The sequence below is a fragment of the Chiloscyllium punctatum genome, chromosome 22 (genome assembly GCF_047496795.1).
Source record: "Chiloscyllium punctatum isolate Juve2018m chromosome 22, sChiPun1.3, whole genome shotgun sequence".
Lineage (NCBI taxonomy): Eukaryota > Metazoa > Chordata > Chondrichthyes > Orectolobiformes > Hemiscylliidae > Chiloscyllium > Chiloscyllium punctatum.
In genome coordinates, this window is record NC_092760.1 from 39,872,877 (window position 1) to 39,890,186 (window position 17,310).

Consider the following 17,310-nt stretch of genomic DNA (forward strand, 5'->3'; position numbering starts at 1 on the left):
GCATATAATGTGTGGTTACGGGTGTCACACTGCGTCTGGTAAGTAGAGGGCACGAAGAATAATTATATGCACATGGTTTTACATATGTATAGCATTAAAAATAAACTGTTTACATTTCCTTAGAGGTAGATCGTTATTTTCAAACACGATCTTCTTCTTTAAAAGGTTAGCAAAAACTGAATTAGATCATGGATGTCCTGCCGTTCAAATCCATTTATCTGCTTCTGCTCTCTAAAATCTATCAGTCTTGAAAATTCAAATCAAACTAGAACCAGAGCCTTTTGAGAAAGATCCAAGTTACTCTGTAAAGTAATGCCTGATCACACTCCTAACTGCCCCAGCTCTACATATTAAGATATATCCTCTTGCTCCAGATTTTCTCACCAGTGTGAACAGCGTTGGGATGAAATCTATCAAATTACAATTTTGGAAATCTCCCCAAATAGATCATCCATCAACCTTTTAAAATTTGGACAATACAATGTAAGTGTGTGCAAGCTGTTCTTGAAATGTAACTGTGCCATCTGTTGAATTTATGCATCAAGCTTTTCAAAGCTCATATTTCTTTCCAGGGGTGTATTACATAAAACTGAATGCAGTATTCTAGATATTCCAACCAAGTTTCTCAAAGACAATTAGTGAAGGGTGGCATGGTGGTTCAGTGGTTAGCACTGCTGCCTTACAAGGGCACAGATCTGGGTTCGATTCCATCCTCAGTCAACTGTGTGGAGTTTGCATATTCTCCCCTCGTCTGTGTGGATTTCTTCTTGGTGCTCCATGTTTTCTCCCACAATTCAAAATTGTGTAGGCCAGGTGGATTAGCCATGGGAATTTCCTGGTTATGGGGATAGGGTGGGTTACCTCTTCGCCGTGTTGGTGTGGACCCACTGGGCCAAATGGCCTGCTCCCACACTGTAGGGATTCTGTTCTATGGAAATACTCATCTTGCCAGCAATACTCTCATCCCACAAATGAAAAAAGAACACACGGCTTCAAATCATAGATTATAAGGTTTATTCAAAAGTCTGACACCTTTTCTCTCCTCAGATGAAGAAAGCATACTCATGATATTTGCAATTAGTCAGCGTTCACGGCAACTGGTGTCCCAACATACAATATACCCAACACACAAGGACAAGATGTTCAACCCAATGAACAGATTGTCTAGTCCTCAGCTAGTTATTAAGTAGAAGGCACAGGTAAACTGTAATAGTCTTGTTACAAGTACCTTTAACAGGCAAGCATCAAGGAGTAAACCAGCCATTGTGCCAAATTTCTTGAAAGTTAGCGTTTCCAAACTAGCAATGGGATTGGGAAACCAGAATCAGTAGATTATTGCACATTGGAGATGAGCAGGAAGCAAAGTTTGTACAAAAAGGGCAGTTTTTCTCGAGAAGGTAGCTGAACACGTCCACAGTACCATTTCATTTGGCTCCTCTATGCCTGTTGAGACAACAGGAAACGATCACATCGCTCCAGCATGGACTGGACAAGAGCCCTGAAACAGAAAACAGGGCAGTCAGTCACAACAGCGTGGATAATCACACAATTTTTATTTTGGCCTTTGCTTTGAAACGTGACCTCTCAAGCCTGGACAATGATCGTACAGAGCAGATTGTTATTTTGTGAGAAAATGGTAAATAAAACCAGTCTTCTTATCCAACACCCAGAGACATGCAATTTTTCAGGTGGAAGTCTAAGACAAATTGCGCGTACAGAAACATCACAATGACCTTCACAGAGAAACAGAACAAATGTCAGGTCAGTATTGAAGAGTCAGGACAGATGATCAAGTTTGGTCAATGCAGTGGCTTCAAGGAGGCTTCTACAATTAAGAGTAAGGGGCACACTACAGGGTTTGATGGAAAGAAAGTAGGGGTGAGACAGCCAAGTACTTCTGGATACCTGTAGGGAAAGTGAGGCAGGAAGAATGGCAAGGAAATCGAGATTGGTCAGACAAACGAATACAATTGCAGACGTGTGGTGTAAAGAAGTCAAACATACAAGTTAGGTTCAGATATATCCCCGCGCATCTGCTCAGCCATTCAATAAAGTTATAGCTGATCTGTTTGCAATAGGAATTCCATCATCCTATTTGTGATAGCAGGCTCAATAGATTAGGATTTTACTGGGTAATGCACTGGGTAACAAAGACCCAATTGCTAAGTTTTGCTTTAATATTTGTAACTACAAATAGTAGAGATTAGAAAGCCAGTATTAAAGATTTTAAGAAAATCTACTTAACAAAGACCTGAATAATCGTTCTAGAAAGTTACAATGAATAAACTAGAGAAGTTTGGTGATAGATGAGACATTCGAGAGTAAGCTTAGCTCCAAGTCACAAGTTGTTCCAGTCTGACCAGACAGCCAGGGAGAGTACTGAGAATCTGTGACAAGATGCAGAGAGGTTGCAAACAATGATTTTGGTTTCTTTGATCTTCAATGAAAGGAAATTTTGGCTCTTTGAAAACTTCTAAGACAAGTAAAATGACAAAATCAAACCAGTTATGGGAACTGAAAGAGTAATAGAGCTAGGTGCCATGTGAAGAAGTCATCAGGACTTAAAACAATAACTGTGTTTATCCCTTCACAGATGCTGCCAGACAAGATTTCCAGCATCCGCTGTATTTCATTGTATTGGAGCTGACACTTCATCTGCGGATGACAATAATGAAGGGAGGTCACCAACAATGAATCCTTGGTGAACTAAAAACTAACTATAAGGCACAGGATGCAGACTGGTATAGGCACTATGGGCTGAATGGCCTCCTCCTGTGATGTATGGTACCCAGGCTTGCTGAGGTTGCGAGACAGAAGTCAGCCACAGAAGAGATATGCCAGGAAGACAGTGTAGTTATGAATGCTATGGCAAATTTGAAGAGCATTAAAAGGACTATGGCTGTAACCGCAGAGGATATTAATGGTAACTTTGAGCAGAGCGGATTAGCTGCTGTTGTGAAGGGCAGAAATCAGACTGAAGAGATAAATTCATTGAACTATGGGGTAAGTGAGCAGAGTTGAAAAACGTCAACACATGCAATAATTTGAGAAAGGGAAATAAGGTTGTAGTTGGAGATGATTCATGGGCAATTCCAAATGATATTCCCTCATCAACCCAGAGGCAGAATGGCCAATTGTCTGAGCACTCCAATTTACACATCACAGAGTAGAAATCTGTACCTTCAGCTGTGTGCTACACTGGAAATATCTTAGTTTATTAGGATGACAAATTGAAAACTGGGCTTGGTGCCCTTCTCACCTCTGCCTTTTCTCTGCAATTCTTAGGATGTCACATACTCTGCTGAATCTCTCAGACATGCTCCCGTGCAGGCCACAGTCCTGTAAGACTGAGTGTGCTCGGTCTGGGCCAATTGTCTTTGCAAGGAGCACAGCTACATTCTCTAGGGTGATACTGTTTGACCAATCAGCGTCACCATTGATGACACCGTCTCCATTCTCCAGAGCAGGACAGAGATTGATGCGTTGATGATTCCGAACCAGCTCCAGAATGAATTTCCACTCTTCCAGAGTCTCAGGAATCAGACCTAAACAAGGGAGAACCATAACTTTTAAAACTTTCCCAAAACCAATTCAAATAGTTGAATGGGACAGTACAACAGGCATTCTCACTCTGACCAGCCTATAACACAAGACTGTGAAGTTTCAACACACTCAATCCAACCAGATTTATTCAAGATAACACGATTTGTGCAGATTGATTCAAATACAGGTTACTCAGGCCAATGCACGAGATAGAGTTACCCTGACAGGGCAGTAGTTTAGACAGATTCCTACCCAGATTTATACAGATTCCAAGACAAAAATGAATTTGTCCAGAGAAACACAATACAGTGTTGCTAGCAATCTTAACACAAAGTGGCAACATTCAGTAGTTGACATATCTCTCAACCGAGTCAACAAGGCTCCTGGTTAAAGTCCAGTTTCGAAAATCAAGGTTGACATTCCAAAGCAGTACTGAGGTTGGGAGAGAATGCAGGGTGTACTACATTGTCAGAGGTGCTGTTTTTGGATGAGACATTAGACAGAATCTCCATCTGCTTGTTGGACGCAAAAGATCCAATGGCACTTTTTAAAAAGAGCAGCAAAGCCATCCACACAATTTGGAGATGCCGGTGTTGGACTGGGGTGTACAACGTTCAAAATCACACAACACCAGGTTATAGTCCAACAGGTTTAATTGGAAGCACTAGCTTTCAGAGCACCGCTCCTTCATCAGATGGTACAACCACAAGGAGCAGCACTGTGAAAGCTAGTGCTTCCAATTAAACCTGTTGGACTATAACCTGGTGTTGTGTGGATGTACAAAGTTAAAAGTCACACAATGTCCTGCTCAACATTTAATGCTAAATCAATATCACAAAGACAGATTATCTGGTCTTCATCCCATGGCTGTTGTGGGAATTTCACTGTACAAGTTGGCTACTTGTTACAACTTACAAACTGACTACACTTTAAAAATATTTCTTCAACTTTGTAAAGTGTTTCAAGACATCTAGTGGTCAGGAAACTGGCTATATAAATGCAAGTCTTCCTTTCTTCTCCTCTTCCTTCTCTACTATTTAACTCAATTGTCTAAATAGAATTCCTTCAGCCTCAAACAGTACCAGATTCTGGATTAGTGGTGCTGGAAGAGCACAGCAGTCCAGGCAGCATCCGAGGAGCAGTAAAATCGACATTTCGGGCAAAAGCTCTTCATCAGGAGTCAGTACCAGCCTAGCAAATCTACTGGGGAATCAAAATAGATGTCCAGAACCTTCAAGGAGGACTTGAGACAACTGAAGACTTTGGGAAGTGAGTCCAAAAAAAACAAAATTTAAATAAATGTAAGCAATTTGATTAGACAATGAAATACAAACCATTCTGTTCATCAAGTAGACTGATATCATCCAGGTAAACAATGACAGTGAAAGCTTCAACTCTGCGGCCTAACTGCAGACAAAGTGACAGATACGCAGGCCAGAACCTGTGAATGCAAAGCAGCGCATGTTAAACAATAGCCACTTCTCTATTTAACCTTATGGAAATAAGCTAGTTGTAAACTTCTGAACATGTCTCATTTTCCACTAATTAATCATCACCTCAGGATAGACACAGCATTCTTACTTAGAGATGTTTTTTCTCTCCATGACCAAAACTCTCCACTTCTTTCACTACCTTACTTGCGAATTACTCACCTCTCCTTATTGATCCCACTTCTCCTGCCCTTCCCAACTTTTGGACTTCTCCCCATATTTGCCCTGCAATCTCAATATCTCTTCTCCTCCATCTTATGGATTCTATTTTTTTCCTTTTACACAGTTTATCTCCTACACTGCCCTCTCAAGTTTATGGCACTTATCTTGTTCTCTCCAATATCCCCCCTGTGTAACTCCCCACTTCCTTCCAATTCCTAGCTATAGTGCTTCCCCTCAATTTCCACCCTATAGTTCACCCGGCTTGCTGTCTCCTTACTACTCATACTTTTAAGTGAGGCCATTCTTACTCCAGATTATCATGCACCACCTACTGACATCAGCTTTGGTAATTATATGGCTAAACAAGGAATCAGATGAGATTTATCCACGTCTTCAAATTATCAGCCATCTCTCCTCCAATGCACTGTGAAGTATCCATCTTTTATGGCATAATGCAGTTCACCTTTCCTTCATTTCTCCCTTCATTGACAACTTGATCTCATTTATCACATTTTCAATTCAGCATTTTCTATCCAAAAGGTGAACTATTTTAAAACATTTTTCAAAATTTCCACGTGAATTTTACAGAATTTACAATAATATTTAATTTATTCCAGTGCAGCATGTTTCACTCAATGACTTAATATTTACAAAATTCACGCCATGTTAGATATACAGCCCAAGGATTGAAATCTCAATAGGAAATTAAGAAACTGCAAGATAAGTGAACGTGTAATTTGTAAGGGAATCAAGGATGATGGGGAAAAAGCAGGAAGGTGGAGTTGAGGATTACCAGATCAGCCATGATCTCATTGTGATAAATGGGCTACTCCTGCTCCTACACTTCATGGTCTTGCTTTCGTCTACACACCATGTGATACTCTGACATGCCTCAAGGTATTTTCATATTCTTAGTTTTAAAAGATACGTTCTTTGTAAGGCACACATCCCAAAGAGCACTGCAGCTTCTAGCCCTTTGAAACATTATGACTGAAAAGCTGAGGCTTAACTTAATGGACATTTGCAAAAGATCCCCATTTGCAGAAAGCAGTAAACACTCACTATCTCTCAACATTGCAGACACCTGCTGGGACACAGGTAAAGACAAATTTTCTGCAACTCTGACAATTAGTGATTCTTTACACACATTCAGACAGTGAGTTTGCAGGAGCAATTCAACAACTTGTTGAATGAAGGGGTGGCATGGTGGCTCAGTGGCTAGCACCGCTGCCTCACAGCGCCAGGGACCCGGGTTCGATTCCAACCTTGGGCGACTGTCTGTGTGGAGTTTGCACATTCTCCCAGTGTCTGCATGGGTCTCCCTCTGGGTGCTCCAGTTTCCTCCCACAATCCAAAGATGTCTCGGTTAGGTGAATTGGCCATGCTAAATTGCCCATAGTGTTCAAGGATGTGTAGGCTAGGTGCATTAGTCAGGGGTAAATAGAGGACAACAGGGTTGGGGAATGGGTCTGGGTGGGTTATGCTTCAGGGGGTCAGTATGGATTTGTTGGGCCGAAGGGCCTGTTTCCACACTGTAGGGATTCTCTGATTCTATGAACTGCGACATCACAGCGGACACCCATATTCTAATGGCATGCAAAACACACAGAAATGATGGGCTGAGTATTTGGTGGAAAAGAATTCCTACTCCAGATCTAATCCTGTAAACAAGTTAATTATAGTGCCCCATAGGTCATGAATAAATCAACTGAGCACATAATGGCACTGGAATTCTCTGATCCTTATAGTTTAACACTACTCGCTACACTCTGGCAGAGATACAGCAGAAGGTATCAACGACATTGCTAGTGAACTTACCCATAGGATTTACAGATGTCTAACATTTTCGTTTTTGTCTCAAGATCTCCTGGAAGTCGAATAAAATAACTGATCAGCTGAGCATAGCCCCACGTAAAACGATGGGAGTGAGGCCTGAAAGAGTAAACCAAGAGCACAATTTATTTAAACTTCAAATGAACATTGCAAATCCAAATCAAACATTCTCGTATCTCCTCAGCGCAGCAGAAGCACTTTGGCTGAGAGTTCATGTCCCACTTCAGACTTCAGCAAAACATTTAGACCGACACTCCAAGGTGGGATGCACAGTCAGAGATGCCAACTTTCAGATGCACCACCTGACCAAAGGCTCTGTGCACGCTCTCAGGTGAATGTAAAGGATCCCATGGGACTATTTTGAACAGCAAGCGAGTTGTGGTTAAGATTTATCAGTAGGAAATACTACACCCAATTATGTACAGCAAAGTCTCCATATTGCAAAAGGTACAGCTGAAAATTGAGTATTTTGGGAGCCCATATAATACAGTCCAAATAAGACAAAATTTTTCTTTTTAACTTTGTGACTTTTTTTCTCTCCTTGTTGCTCTGCAAAGTCAAAAGATGATGTGTCAAATTGCATGCATTTTTTTTAAACCAATCACACACACACATTCATCTTGCCTCTGGGAATTGTGAAATGCAGAGAACGACAGGACTGTAACAAACCATATTTTAATAGAGATGTTTGAGAATGAAATATTAGAAATGGCTAATTACTCGGAAATCCGGAGAGCTTGAATACTATTATTTATTCATTCATGAAAACTGGATGTTGTCAGCTGGGACAGGGTCTATTCGCCATTTGCAGTTTCCCAGGAAGAAACAATGGTGAACTGCCTTTTTGAACTCCTGCAGTCCTTGGATGTAGGGACACCCACAGTATGGTAGGGAGGGTGTTCCATGATTTTTGATCCAGAGACCATGAAGAAACAACAGTATAATTCCAAGCCAGGGTGACGTGTGGTTTGATGGGAACTTGCAGGTGGTAGTGTTTCCATGCATCTGCTGCCCTTGTCCCTGTAGGTGGTAGGATGCACAGGTTTGAAAGGTGCTCTAAAAAGAACCTTGTTGAGTTAATGCAATGCATATTGCAGATGGGAATGCTAACACATACGGTTGAGATAGATTGAGATTTAAGTTCTTTGGCATGAGACGAAATCTCAACAAAATATGATTTATGATATGATTTAAGATTTCAAGCTAGTCTTAAATTTAGCAATTTGATTAAGAAATTATCTGACAAAACATAAATTACACATACATGTAAGTTAGGTCGCTGAGCTTGAAGGTTTGTTATCAAATGTTTTGTCGCCATACTAGATAACATCAGAGTCTCCAGTGAAGCACTGGTGGTATGTCCCACCTCACTATATATAGGTCTTGGTCTCTTAAGATGGGTGATGTAATTTCGGGTTCTTTTTAAGGGAAGATAGACAGGATCTAAATCAATATGTTTACTGATGGAGTTCTGGTTAGAATGCCATGCCTCTAAGAATTCTCGTGCATGTCTTTGTTTCGCCCCAGTCAAATTGGTGTCCTTTTGTGTCTGTATGTATAGAAACTAGTGATAATGGGTCGTGTCTTTTGGTGGCCAGTTGGTATTCATTTATCCTGGTGGCATGTTTCCTGCTTGTTTTTCTGATGTCATTTTTAAAAATATAGTTCTTGCATGGTATCTTGTAAATACCGTTAGTTTTGCTGGTAGTACCTAATGGATCCTTTAGGTTTGTTAGTTGCTGTTTAAGTGTGTTGGTAGGTTTGTAGGCTACCATGATGCCAAGGGGTCTGAATAGTCTGGAAGTCAATTCTGATACATCTTTGATGTAAGGTAGTGTGGTTATAGTTTTTGGTTGTGTTGTGTCTGCTTGCTTGGGCTTATTTCTGAGGAATTGGCAGATTGCGTTTATTGGATACCTGTTTTTCTTGAAAACCTTGTATAGATATTTTTCTTCTGCTTTTTGTAGTTCTTGGGAGCCGCAGTGTGAACGTAGCTCATTGAAATAATGTCTTGATGCAGCTCCATTAAATAAAGAGGCGGGACATACCACCAGCACTTCACCAGAGACACTCACTGATGATGTTACGTAGTATGGTGACAAAACATCTGAAAACAAACCTTCAAGCTCAGTGAGCTAGCTTACATACTTATCAACCTGAGCTACAAATTACATGTATTTAGGAAAATGTACCCCATTATAAATTATCCAGGGATACTCTTCTTCATCATTCTTATTTCTTGTAGTACAGCTGTGACTACTAACATACTTTTGGACACAAGGCTGTGAAAAATGCCATATAAATGCATTTCTTTCTTTCAAGCCTCTTGTGTAATACGGAGGATAAAAATCCAAATTCTCTCTCATAGCAAAACAGTAAGGTCAGTGTTTCTGATAATTAGCTAATATGAGATGCCAAGACAAAGAGCAGATTAACATCTTCTGCTTCTATGCATTACTTCAGCTGTAAGTAAATCAGACTACATTGTTTAGTTTGTACTGCATGGTTTTACTCTGAGTAAACAAAAAACCTCATGCAGACATCTCTTACCATCTATTTCCCAGTAAGTATTAGTTACAAATTCAGGATTATACTGTTAAACCTAGGCTTTGCTAACCTATTTCCAATAGAGAATATAGATAGACATTTCAGTTCCCAGTAGTGTTTACTGCAAGTATAATCTAAACGGGAATAAAACCAAAGCCCTGGAGGAAATAATGCCAATTTGCAGTGAGAACCCAAATCTTCTGCTCTGCACCAATTATATTAATCAGACGTCTGACACATCTTGACGGAACAATCAAACATCCTCAGCAATTGTGCCAATTGGAAGTCACACATTCTTTAAATTATGAGAATGAAATATTACAGGATTTTATCTGGATGATACATGACAAGTTAATTGTGTCAAATTACTTGTTACCACTCAATGTTTAACCTTCAGAACTTTAAAGCATATTGACAAAATTTGGGAAAACAAGTCACATTCACATAAGCACAGATAGACACTAACATATAGCATCGGTCACCATGCACTAGACCATTTACTCTAATCACATACCTAGTGCACTGTAAATTATATATTTTTTTGATTAGATTACTTACAGTGTGGAAACAGGCCCTTCAGTCCAACAAGCCCACACCGACCCTCCGAAGAGCATCCCACCCAGGCCATTCCCCTACATTTACCCCTTCACCTAACACTACAGGCAATTTAGGCATGGCCAATTCATCTAACCTGCACATTTTTGTGACTGTGGGAGGAAACCGGAGCACCCGGAGGAAACCCACACAGACACGAGGAGAACATGCAAACTCCACACAGACATTTGCCCGAGGCGGGAATGGAATCCAGGTCTCTGGCGCTGTGAGGCAGCAGTGCTAACCACTTATAAAAAGGACAGCATCATGTACTGTGCCCACAGCAAGTACTTGTGTTTCCTTCTTACCTGGGATTTCCATCTATATCAGTGGTGTCAATCCTTTGGGGAGCATCATGAGAGACAGCGAGTTGCAGCCAATCTAATTTCCTTGATTTAGGCTGAAGAATGGTTTCCAACAGATGCAATCTGCTCACACAAAACAGACAGAAAAGCTTCAGTTCAGGATCAGCCAATTATTTGCACAGGACACTGCATATACTGAAATGAAGACCACTTTCACTTTTTTCACAAAAGGAATTTCCTCTCATTCTGCACCTCTTCTTTAAAAGCTGAAATGCTTGCTGGATATTTTACCAAGTATTGTGCTACAATGTTCACAGTCAAAATGATACAGCCTTAGCCCTAAGATGGAGAGGCATATTTACGCCTGGGGTGGATTGGATAGCATTGAGGAGCTCAAACACTTTTCAATTCTGGCTCTATTCCTTGAGGTTAAGAATCCAAATTCAACAGATGCAATATCACCAATGTAGGTTAAATTAGGAACTGAACTCTGAACTGAGGAATTTCATTGATTTTGGAAGTGGATATTTCTAATGGTCCTTCAGTTTGTTCCAACACTTAAATGCTTGAAATTGGAAAATAATGAAAAAGGAAAGGGGTTAAATATTGCTCTCCTCAATGTAGACTGAATTCACGTTATGAAATTGCTGTACCATTGAAAAGGAACTCATTTGTAAAGTTTTCAGTGATTCACAGAGCAGTACCTGCATAAAATGGAAACTATAATAAACAGCATCTACTTTGTCTGTGTTCCTCTACGAGATGTGCAGTATGGTTACATTTATAAATCAAGAGAACCAGCTGATCATACTAACCTTTGGTCCTCCGGCTTGGATTTAAGCAGGTCATCCACATATGCTAAGAAGTGAGCTGGTTGTTTCTGACATAATTCCTTGATGTCAGATGGGAGAATGTGAGGATAGAACTGGACAAAGGACCTCAGTGCAATTTCACCAAATTTCTCATACATTCTGCAGAGATCACATACACAATTCAGTCAGAGGATATGGCTATCAACAAGCCTTAAACTTGGGCTTCAATAGAGGGTCACAATCTCAATCAGGAACGCACTAAAGGGCTAATGTCTGAATTATTGTTAAAATGTTACATTTACGATGCTGCAAATAGTAAGCCCAACAAAGACAGATCACTGGGGTCAAAGACCAAGTTGGTCAACTCTTCCAAAGAGCTTGCATCAGTATGATAGTATGAAGAGCCTTCCTTGTGAGGTATCAGTTTCCAAGATGCAAGTGGGTTTCAGATGGGTTTCGTGTGCCACGGGGGATATGCCAATCTGGTGCAGTTGACATGCGTTGCCCCCAGCAAGTTTCCATTCTGCTGGCTAGCAACTGGTGCAAGACCTGGAAATTAGCAGCATTAAAACCCCAAGATCATGGCACCCACAGAGCTGTATTGCTGAGGCAGAGTATCAGAAGCTGCATTACTGCAGCTGAAGACCTGATTAGGAGTGGGGAACAATGGTGTGAGCAAATCACGTGGCCTGATTTCTTAGCCAACATACAACAAGTGTCACATTCAAGTACAAAAATGGTGTCCCCATTCTGGATGGGCTGTCCTTATTCCAAACAGACCAGCATCTGATTCTTCTTCATGCCAGTTGTAACTTGCATCACTGTATCTTAAATTGGTCAACAAATCAATTAATTCTCTGTTTGGGTTCCAATATCTTGTATATAGGATTCATATATCTAGACTGTTTTATTGTAATCCACGTGGCCACAAAGATCCATTTTTTTTTAAAATGGAACACAGCAACAAATCAAATTGTAAATTCATGGCAGAGAAGCTGTCTGTTCAGACCATCATGCCTACAAAGGAATATTTTCTAATCAACATGCTCAGAGATGTTATTGTAGAACTCTGGAGCGGGTGGGACTTGACCCGGGATCTACTGGCTCAGAGGTAGGAGCACTACCACTGTGCCACAAGAGCCCTCCAGTTTCCAGCTGTAGGTCTCAATAGCCTCATTTCTTAAATTAAATTAGCCTCTCTCATTCTTTCAGATATTGAGTTCCAGAGCCCCACCTTCTGGAAGAAACAATTCTCCTCAACTTCTGCAATCCTGCTGCCAGTTACTTTAAATCTGTTCACCCCGACTATTGAACTTGCTCTTAAAAGGAAATGGGTCCTTCCTATCTGCTCTACCTAGATGCCTTCATAATTTTATGCACGCCAATTAACTCTCCTCTCAGTATTCTCCTGTCTCCATTATATTCTTGATAGCCAGTTGGTGAAGGAGGAAACCTTACTTGGAATTGATTTATTTGCAGAGTGAAGTCTCACTGCTCCCATATCTGTGTCCTTAAGTCTCTTTTTTTACAGGTTTGGAGTAATCAAGTAAACTTTTCGTGCTCAGGTAACAAACCACCGGTGTGTGCTTAACCTCAATTGACTCAATTAAAGCTCAGCTCCAAAGTTTCAGAAATGACTCCAGAATATTTGCTTTCACTGTTCTATTGGAGAATCGATTTCAAGCTTGTTCATTTCTCAGAGAAAAACTTTTCACTAACAGTCCGAAATGTACCTTGTACTGGTTTGAGCACCTGGCCCCTTGCCTTATTCTGATTTAAAGGAATTTTATGGATTAACATCTTGGAGAACATTTGCTGTCTTCAATATCTCTTTACGTTTGTTTCCCTGGCTCTACTTTTACTAACCAGGCAGGAACCTTGAATATTTCCAGTGTACACTCGCAGTTCAAGGTGGCTGGATAAAAACATTGCCAGCATTTTTTTGTAAATGTGTTGCTGTTTTAAAACCCAGACTTGCACAGCACAGTATATCATCCTCTCAGGTATCATGGGCCATTTTACCAAGAAGCTGCTTTGGAAGTGCTATGAGAAATTTTTAGTGTAACAACAGTTGCAAAAGGAAACCTTTCAGGTTCTGCATCAATCTGCACGGAATGCAAATGTGTTCAGGTCACCTTAACTGCAAATTTCACTGGCTGTGAAAATGTGGCTGCGGCTGGTTTTTATTTCAGTCTGATTTATTAACTCCAAAGTTTAAATAACGAACTACACAGTGAAATGTACGGAGGGATTCACCGTGTAAGTCATGCAGGGAGATTTTTGCCCCTGGCTCCCTACCCCTGTGGATCTCTTTTGTACTAAGGCACACAAGATGCTAGCAATGTAGCCCCAATCCTTCAGCATCTGGAAAGGGAGAAGGTGGGCTGCAGACCCTTTGTTATGACACATTCATTATGGAGGTTTTTCTTAAGCCTGAGATATGACCCAGGGGACCACATGAAGGCACGAAGCCTAAATGGCAGAATGTGGTTTGTGTTGGCTGTTTGCTAGCTTTCCCCTGTTTAAATTGCACTGGTTATCGAGTCTGGAAATGGCAGCTTTTGTTGCTGCTGTCATATAATGAGGATTGTGAAACCCACAACACAGAAAAGATGTCATTCAGCAACTTGAAATTCATATATGGTTCAATTCCACTAACATTATTTTTAACGTGACTTGCAAGATCCTTTGGATGGAATCTCTGCTATCTCCCTTCAGGAATAGAAAAGAGGAAAATCCCAGTGTGGAAAAAGCTGCAATGCATGATGCACTCTCACCCTCCTCAAATCTCATCCATAGACTGAGATAAGAACAGAACCTCGTTCCCAGTATTTCGCCTTCAATTAATTTGTTCCAACGTCTGCGACAAAGTCCAAAGATTTGCAGGATAGGTGAATTGGCCATGCTTCATTGGCTGCAGTGTTCAGGGATATGCAGGCTAAGTTGACCAGCGATGATAAATGCAGTGTTGTGAGGAGATGTCTGGGTGGGATGCTCTTTGGGTATATGAATAGGAAGGGTTTGGAGGGATGTGGGCCAGGTGCTGGCAGGTGGGACTAGATTGGGATCGGATATCTGGTTGGCATGGACGAGTTGGACCGAAGGGTCTGTTTCCATGCTGTACATCTCTATGATTCTATGACTTTAATTCAACAGTCTCTCTTCAATGCAAGAAAAAGAATAACAAGTCCATCTTGTTAGGGCCTTTTACTTTCCTCAAAGGAAGCTGGTTCTCAACAGGATTCACTTTTCTTTATTAGATGGATACAAGAAAAGGGTTGCAAACGCCAGAGAAACATAGCTTAGACAATATATTTAAGAGGTTGACGGTGGAGAGACAATGGTAGACATTTAAAGAACACATGAATGAACTTCAACAACTGGACATCCCTACGTGGCATAACAGTAAAACAGGGAAGGTGGCTCAACCATGGCCAACGGGGTAGTGTTAAAGCCAAACAAGAGGTCTATAAGTTGGCTAGAAAAAGCAGCAAAACTGAGGACTGGGAGAAATTTAAAATTCAGCAGAGGAGATCAAAGGGTTTAATTCGTAAGGGGAAGTATATATGAAAGTAAGCTTTCAGAAAACAAAAACAAAAGGCAAAGGCTTCTATAGATACGTGAAGAGAAAAAGACTGGTGAAGACAAATGTAGGACCCCTGCAATTAGAATCAGGTGAACTCATAATAGATAACAAAGAGATGGCAGACCAGTTGAACAAATACTTTGAATCTGTCTTCACTAAGGAGGACACAAATAATCTTCAAGAAATGCTAAGGGACTGAGGTCAAGCATGAAGGATAAAATGGAATTGTGCAAATTGATGGGATTAAAACCTAATAAGATTTTTTTAGGACCTGATGCTCTGCATCCCAGAGTACTTAAGGAAATGGCCCTACAAATAGTGGATGCATTGGTGATCATTTTCCAACATTCGGTAGATTGGTGATCATTTTCCAACAGTCTGTACATTCTGGAAGAGTTCCAATGGATTGGAAGGTAGCTAATGTAACCCCACGTGTTTTAAAAAAGGGAGGAAGAGAGAAATTGGGGTAGTCCGACAGCTGTGGCAGGGAACATGCTGGAGCCAATTATGAAAGATTTAAGAACTGAAAGTTTGGAAAGTGGGGACAGAATCGGTCCAAGTCAGCAACTAAGGGAAACCATGCTTGAAAAATCTTCTGGAATTTATTTGAGGATGTGACCAGCAAAATAGACAAGGGTGCATCAGTAGATGATGTTGTCAAAAGCCTTTTCAAAGTCCAGATACACAAGGTTCCACACAAGATGTTAGTAAGGAAAATTAAAGCTTATAGTATTGGAGTTAAAAAATCACACAACACCAGGTTAAAGTCCAACAGGTTTAACTGGAAGCACTAGCTTTCAGGGCACTGCTCCTTCATCAGGTGGTTGTGGAGTACACAATTTTAAGACAGAATTTATAACAAAAAGTTTACAGTGTGATGTAACTGAAATTATACATTGAAAAATACCTTGATTGTTTGTTGAGTCTCTCTTCTGTTAGAATGAACATGATAGTTTCACTTCTTACATATGTAAATCACAAAACTTATTTTAAAAGTTGCATTCTTCGGTTAACTTCTTTCTCAGGAAAGAAGTGAAACTATCGTGGTCATTCTAACAGATGACAGACTCAACAAACAATCAAGGTATTTTTCAATGTATAGTTTCAGTTACATCACATTGTAAACTTTTGTTATAAATTCTGTGTCTTACAATTGTGTACTCCACAATCACCTGAAGGAGCAGTGCCCTGAAAGCTAGTGCTTCCAATTAAACCTGTTGGACTTTAACCTGGTGTTGTGTGATTTTGAACTTTGTACACCCCAGTCCAATACTGGCATCTCCAAATTATGGAATTGGAGGTAGTGTCTTGACATGGATAGAGAACCGGTTGGCACAGAGGAGGCAAAGAGTTGGAATAAGCAGGCCTTTTTCAGAGTGGCAGGCAGTGGTGAGTGGGGTGTTGCAGGGTCCAGGGCTGGAACCCTAGCTGTTCACAATATTAGTTACTGATTTGCATGAAGGAATTGCATGCAATATCTCCAAATTTGCAGATGACACTGAGCTGAGTGACAGTGCATTTTGTGAAGAGGATGCCAAAAGGTGACTTGGATAGACTGGCTGAGTGGGCAAATACTTGGTAAATGCAATATATAGAGGAACCTTGTTTATCCGAATGAGATGGGCAGGCACTATCATTTGGATAACTGACTATTTGGTTAATTGATTCAATGCCTCTCCTCTGGGGCTCAGAGTTTTCAGAAGTTTCCTTTATCCTTGCTCCCTCTCTCTGTCTCAGGGTTTGTTTCTGAACACACACACACACACACACAGTGTGTAAGGGGCCTGCAGGGTTGCTGAAGCTTCCTGCTATCCTATCCAAACCCCCCCGCCCCACACCCCCCCCTCCACAGTAAGACTGCTGCTGCCTTTGAGGGACTGAGTCTCAAAATAACACACACACAGACCTTTTTACTGCAAAGTTTTGACAAGTTCCACCTTTGCCCTGTACAGGAGATTGCTGGAGAGATTATTGTCTGGTGAAGGAGGGCTTAGGATACACCCCTGTGTAGAACTCCAGGGAAAGTGTGGAGAGACGGAGAGGACAGGAAGTCAATCATTTGGAAACTGTGCCTGGGCTCCCACTGATGACCAGGACTGTTCTTAGCAGCACTTCAGTCGGCCAGGTTCATTTTTAATCATTGTAAATAAAAGACACGATCAGTGTTGGAAACACCTCTTTGATGTAATGTTTCTATCGGGATCTTGAGATCTTCTTTAGATAATCAAGGTTCCTCTCGAATGTGGATACATGTGAATGTATCCATTTTAGTTGCAAAAACAGGAAGGCAGATTATTATCCAAATGGTGACAGTTTTGGAAAAGGTAAGGTGCAACGAGACCTGGGTGTCATGGTGGAACAGTTGCTAAAGGTTAGTATGCAGGTGCAGCAGGCAGTGAGGAAAGTTAATGGCATACTGGCCTTCATAGCAAGGGGAT

General features: G+C 40.9%; 1 protein-coding gene across 3 annotated transcripts in view; it reads right to left on the reverse strand.

Annotated features, from left to right (window-relative positions):
- Window positions 1-999: 999 nt before the first annotated feature.
- hps5 (HPS5 biogenesis of lysosomal organelles complex 2 subunit 2) overlaps window positions 1,000-17,310 on the reverse strand; it is a 61,080-nt gene continuing 44,769 nt past the window's right edge. For all 3 annotated transcript variants that reach the window (XM_072592087.1, XM_072592085.1, XM_072592086.1), the window contains exons 18-23: window positions 11,290-11,445; window positions 10,478-10,597; window positions 7,014-7,127; window positions 4,878-4,984; window positions 3,260-3,545; window positions 1,000-1,498 (exon numbers count right to left, since the gene is read on the reverse strand). In XM_072592087.1, the coding sequence (XP_072448188.1) occupies window positions 1,438-1,498; window positions 3,260-3,545; window positions 4,878-4,984; window positions 7,014-7,127; window positions 10,478-10,597; window positions 11,290-11,445 (844 nt within the window). In that variant the 3' untranslated portion in view covers window positions 1,000-1,437. The remainder of the gene's footprint in view (window positions 1,499-3,259; window positions 3,546-4,877; window positions 4,985-7,013; window positions 7,128-10,477; window positions 10,598-11,289; window positions 11,446-17,310) is intronic.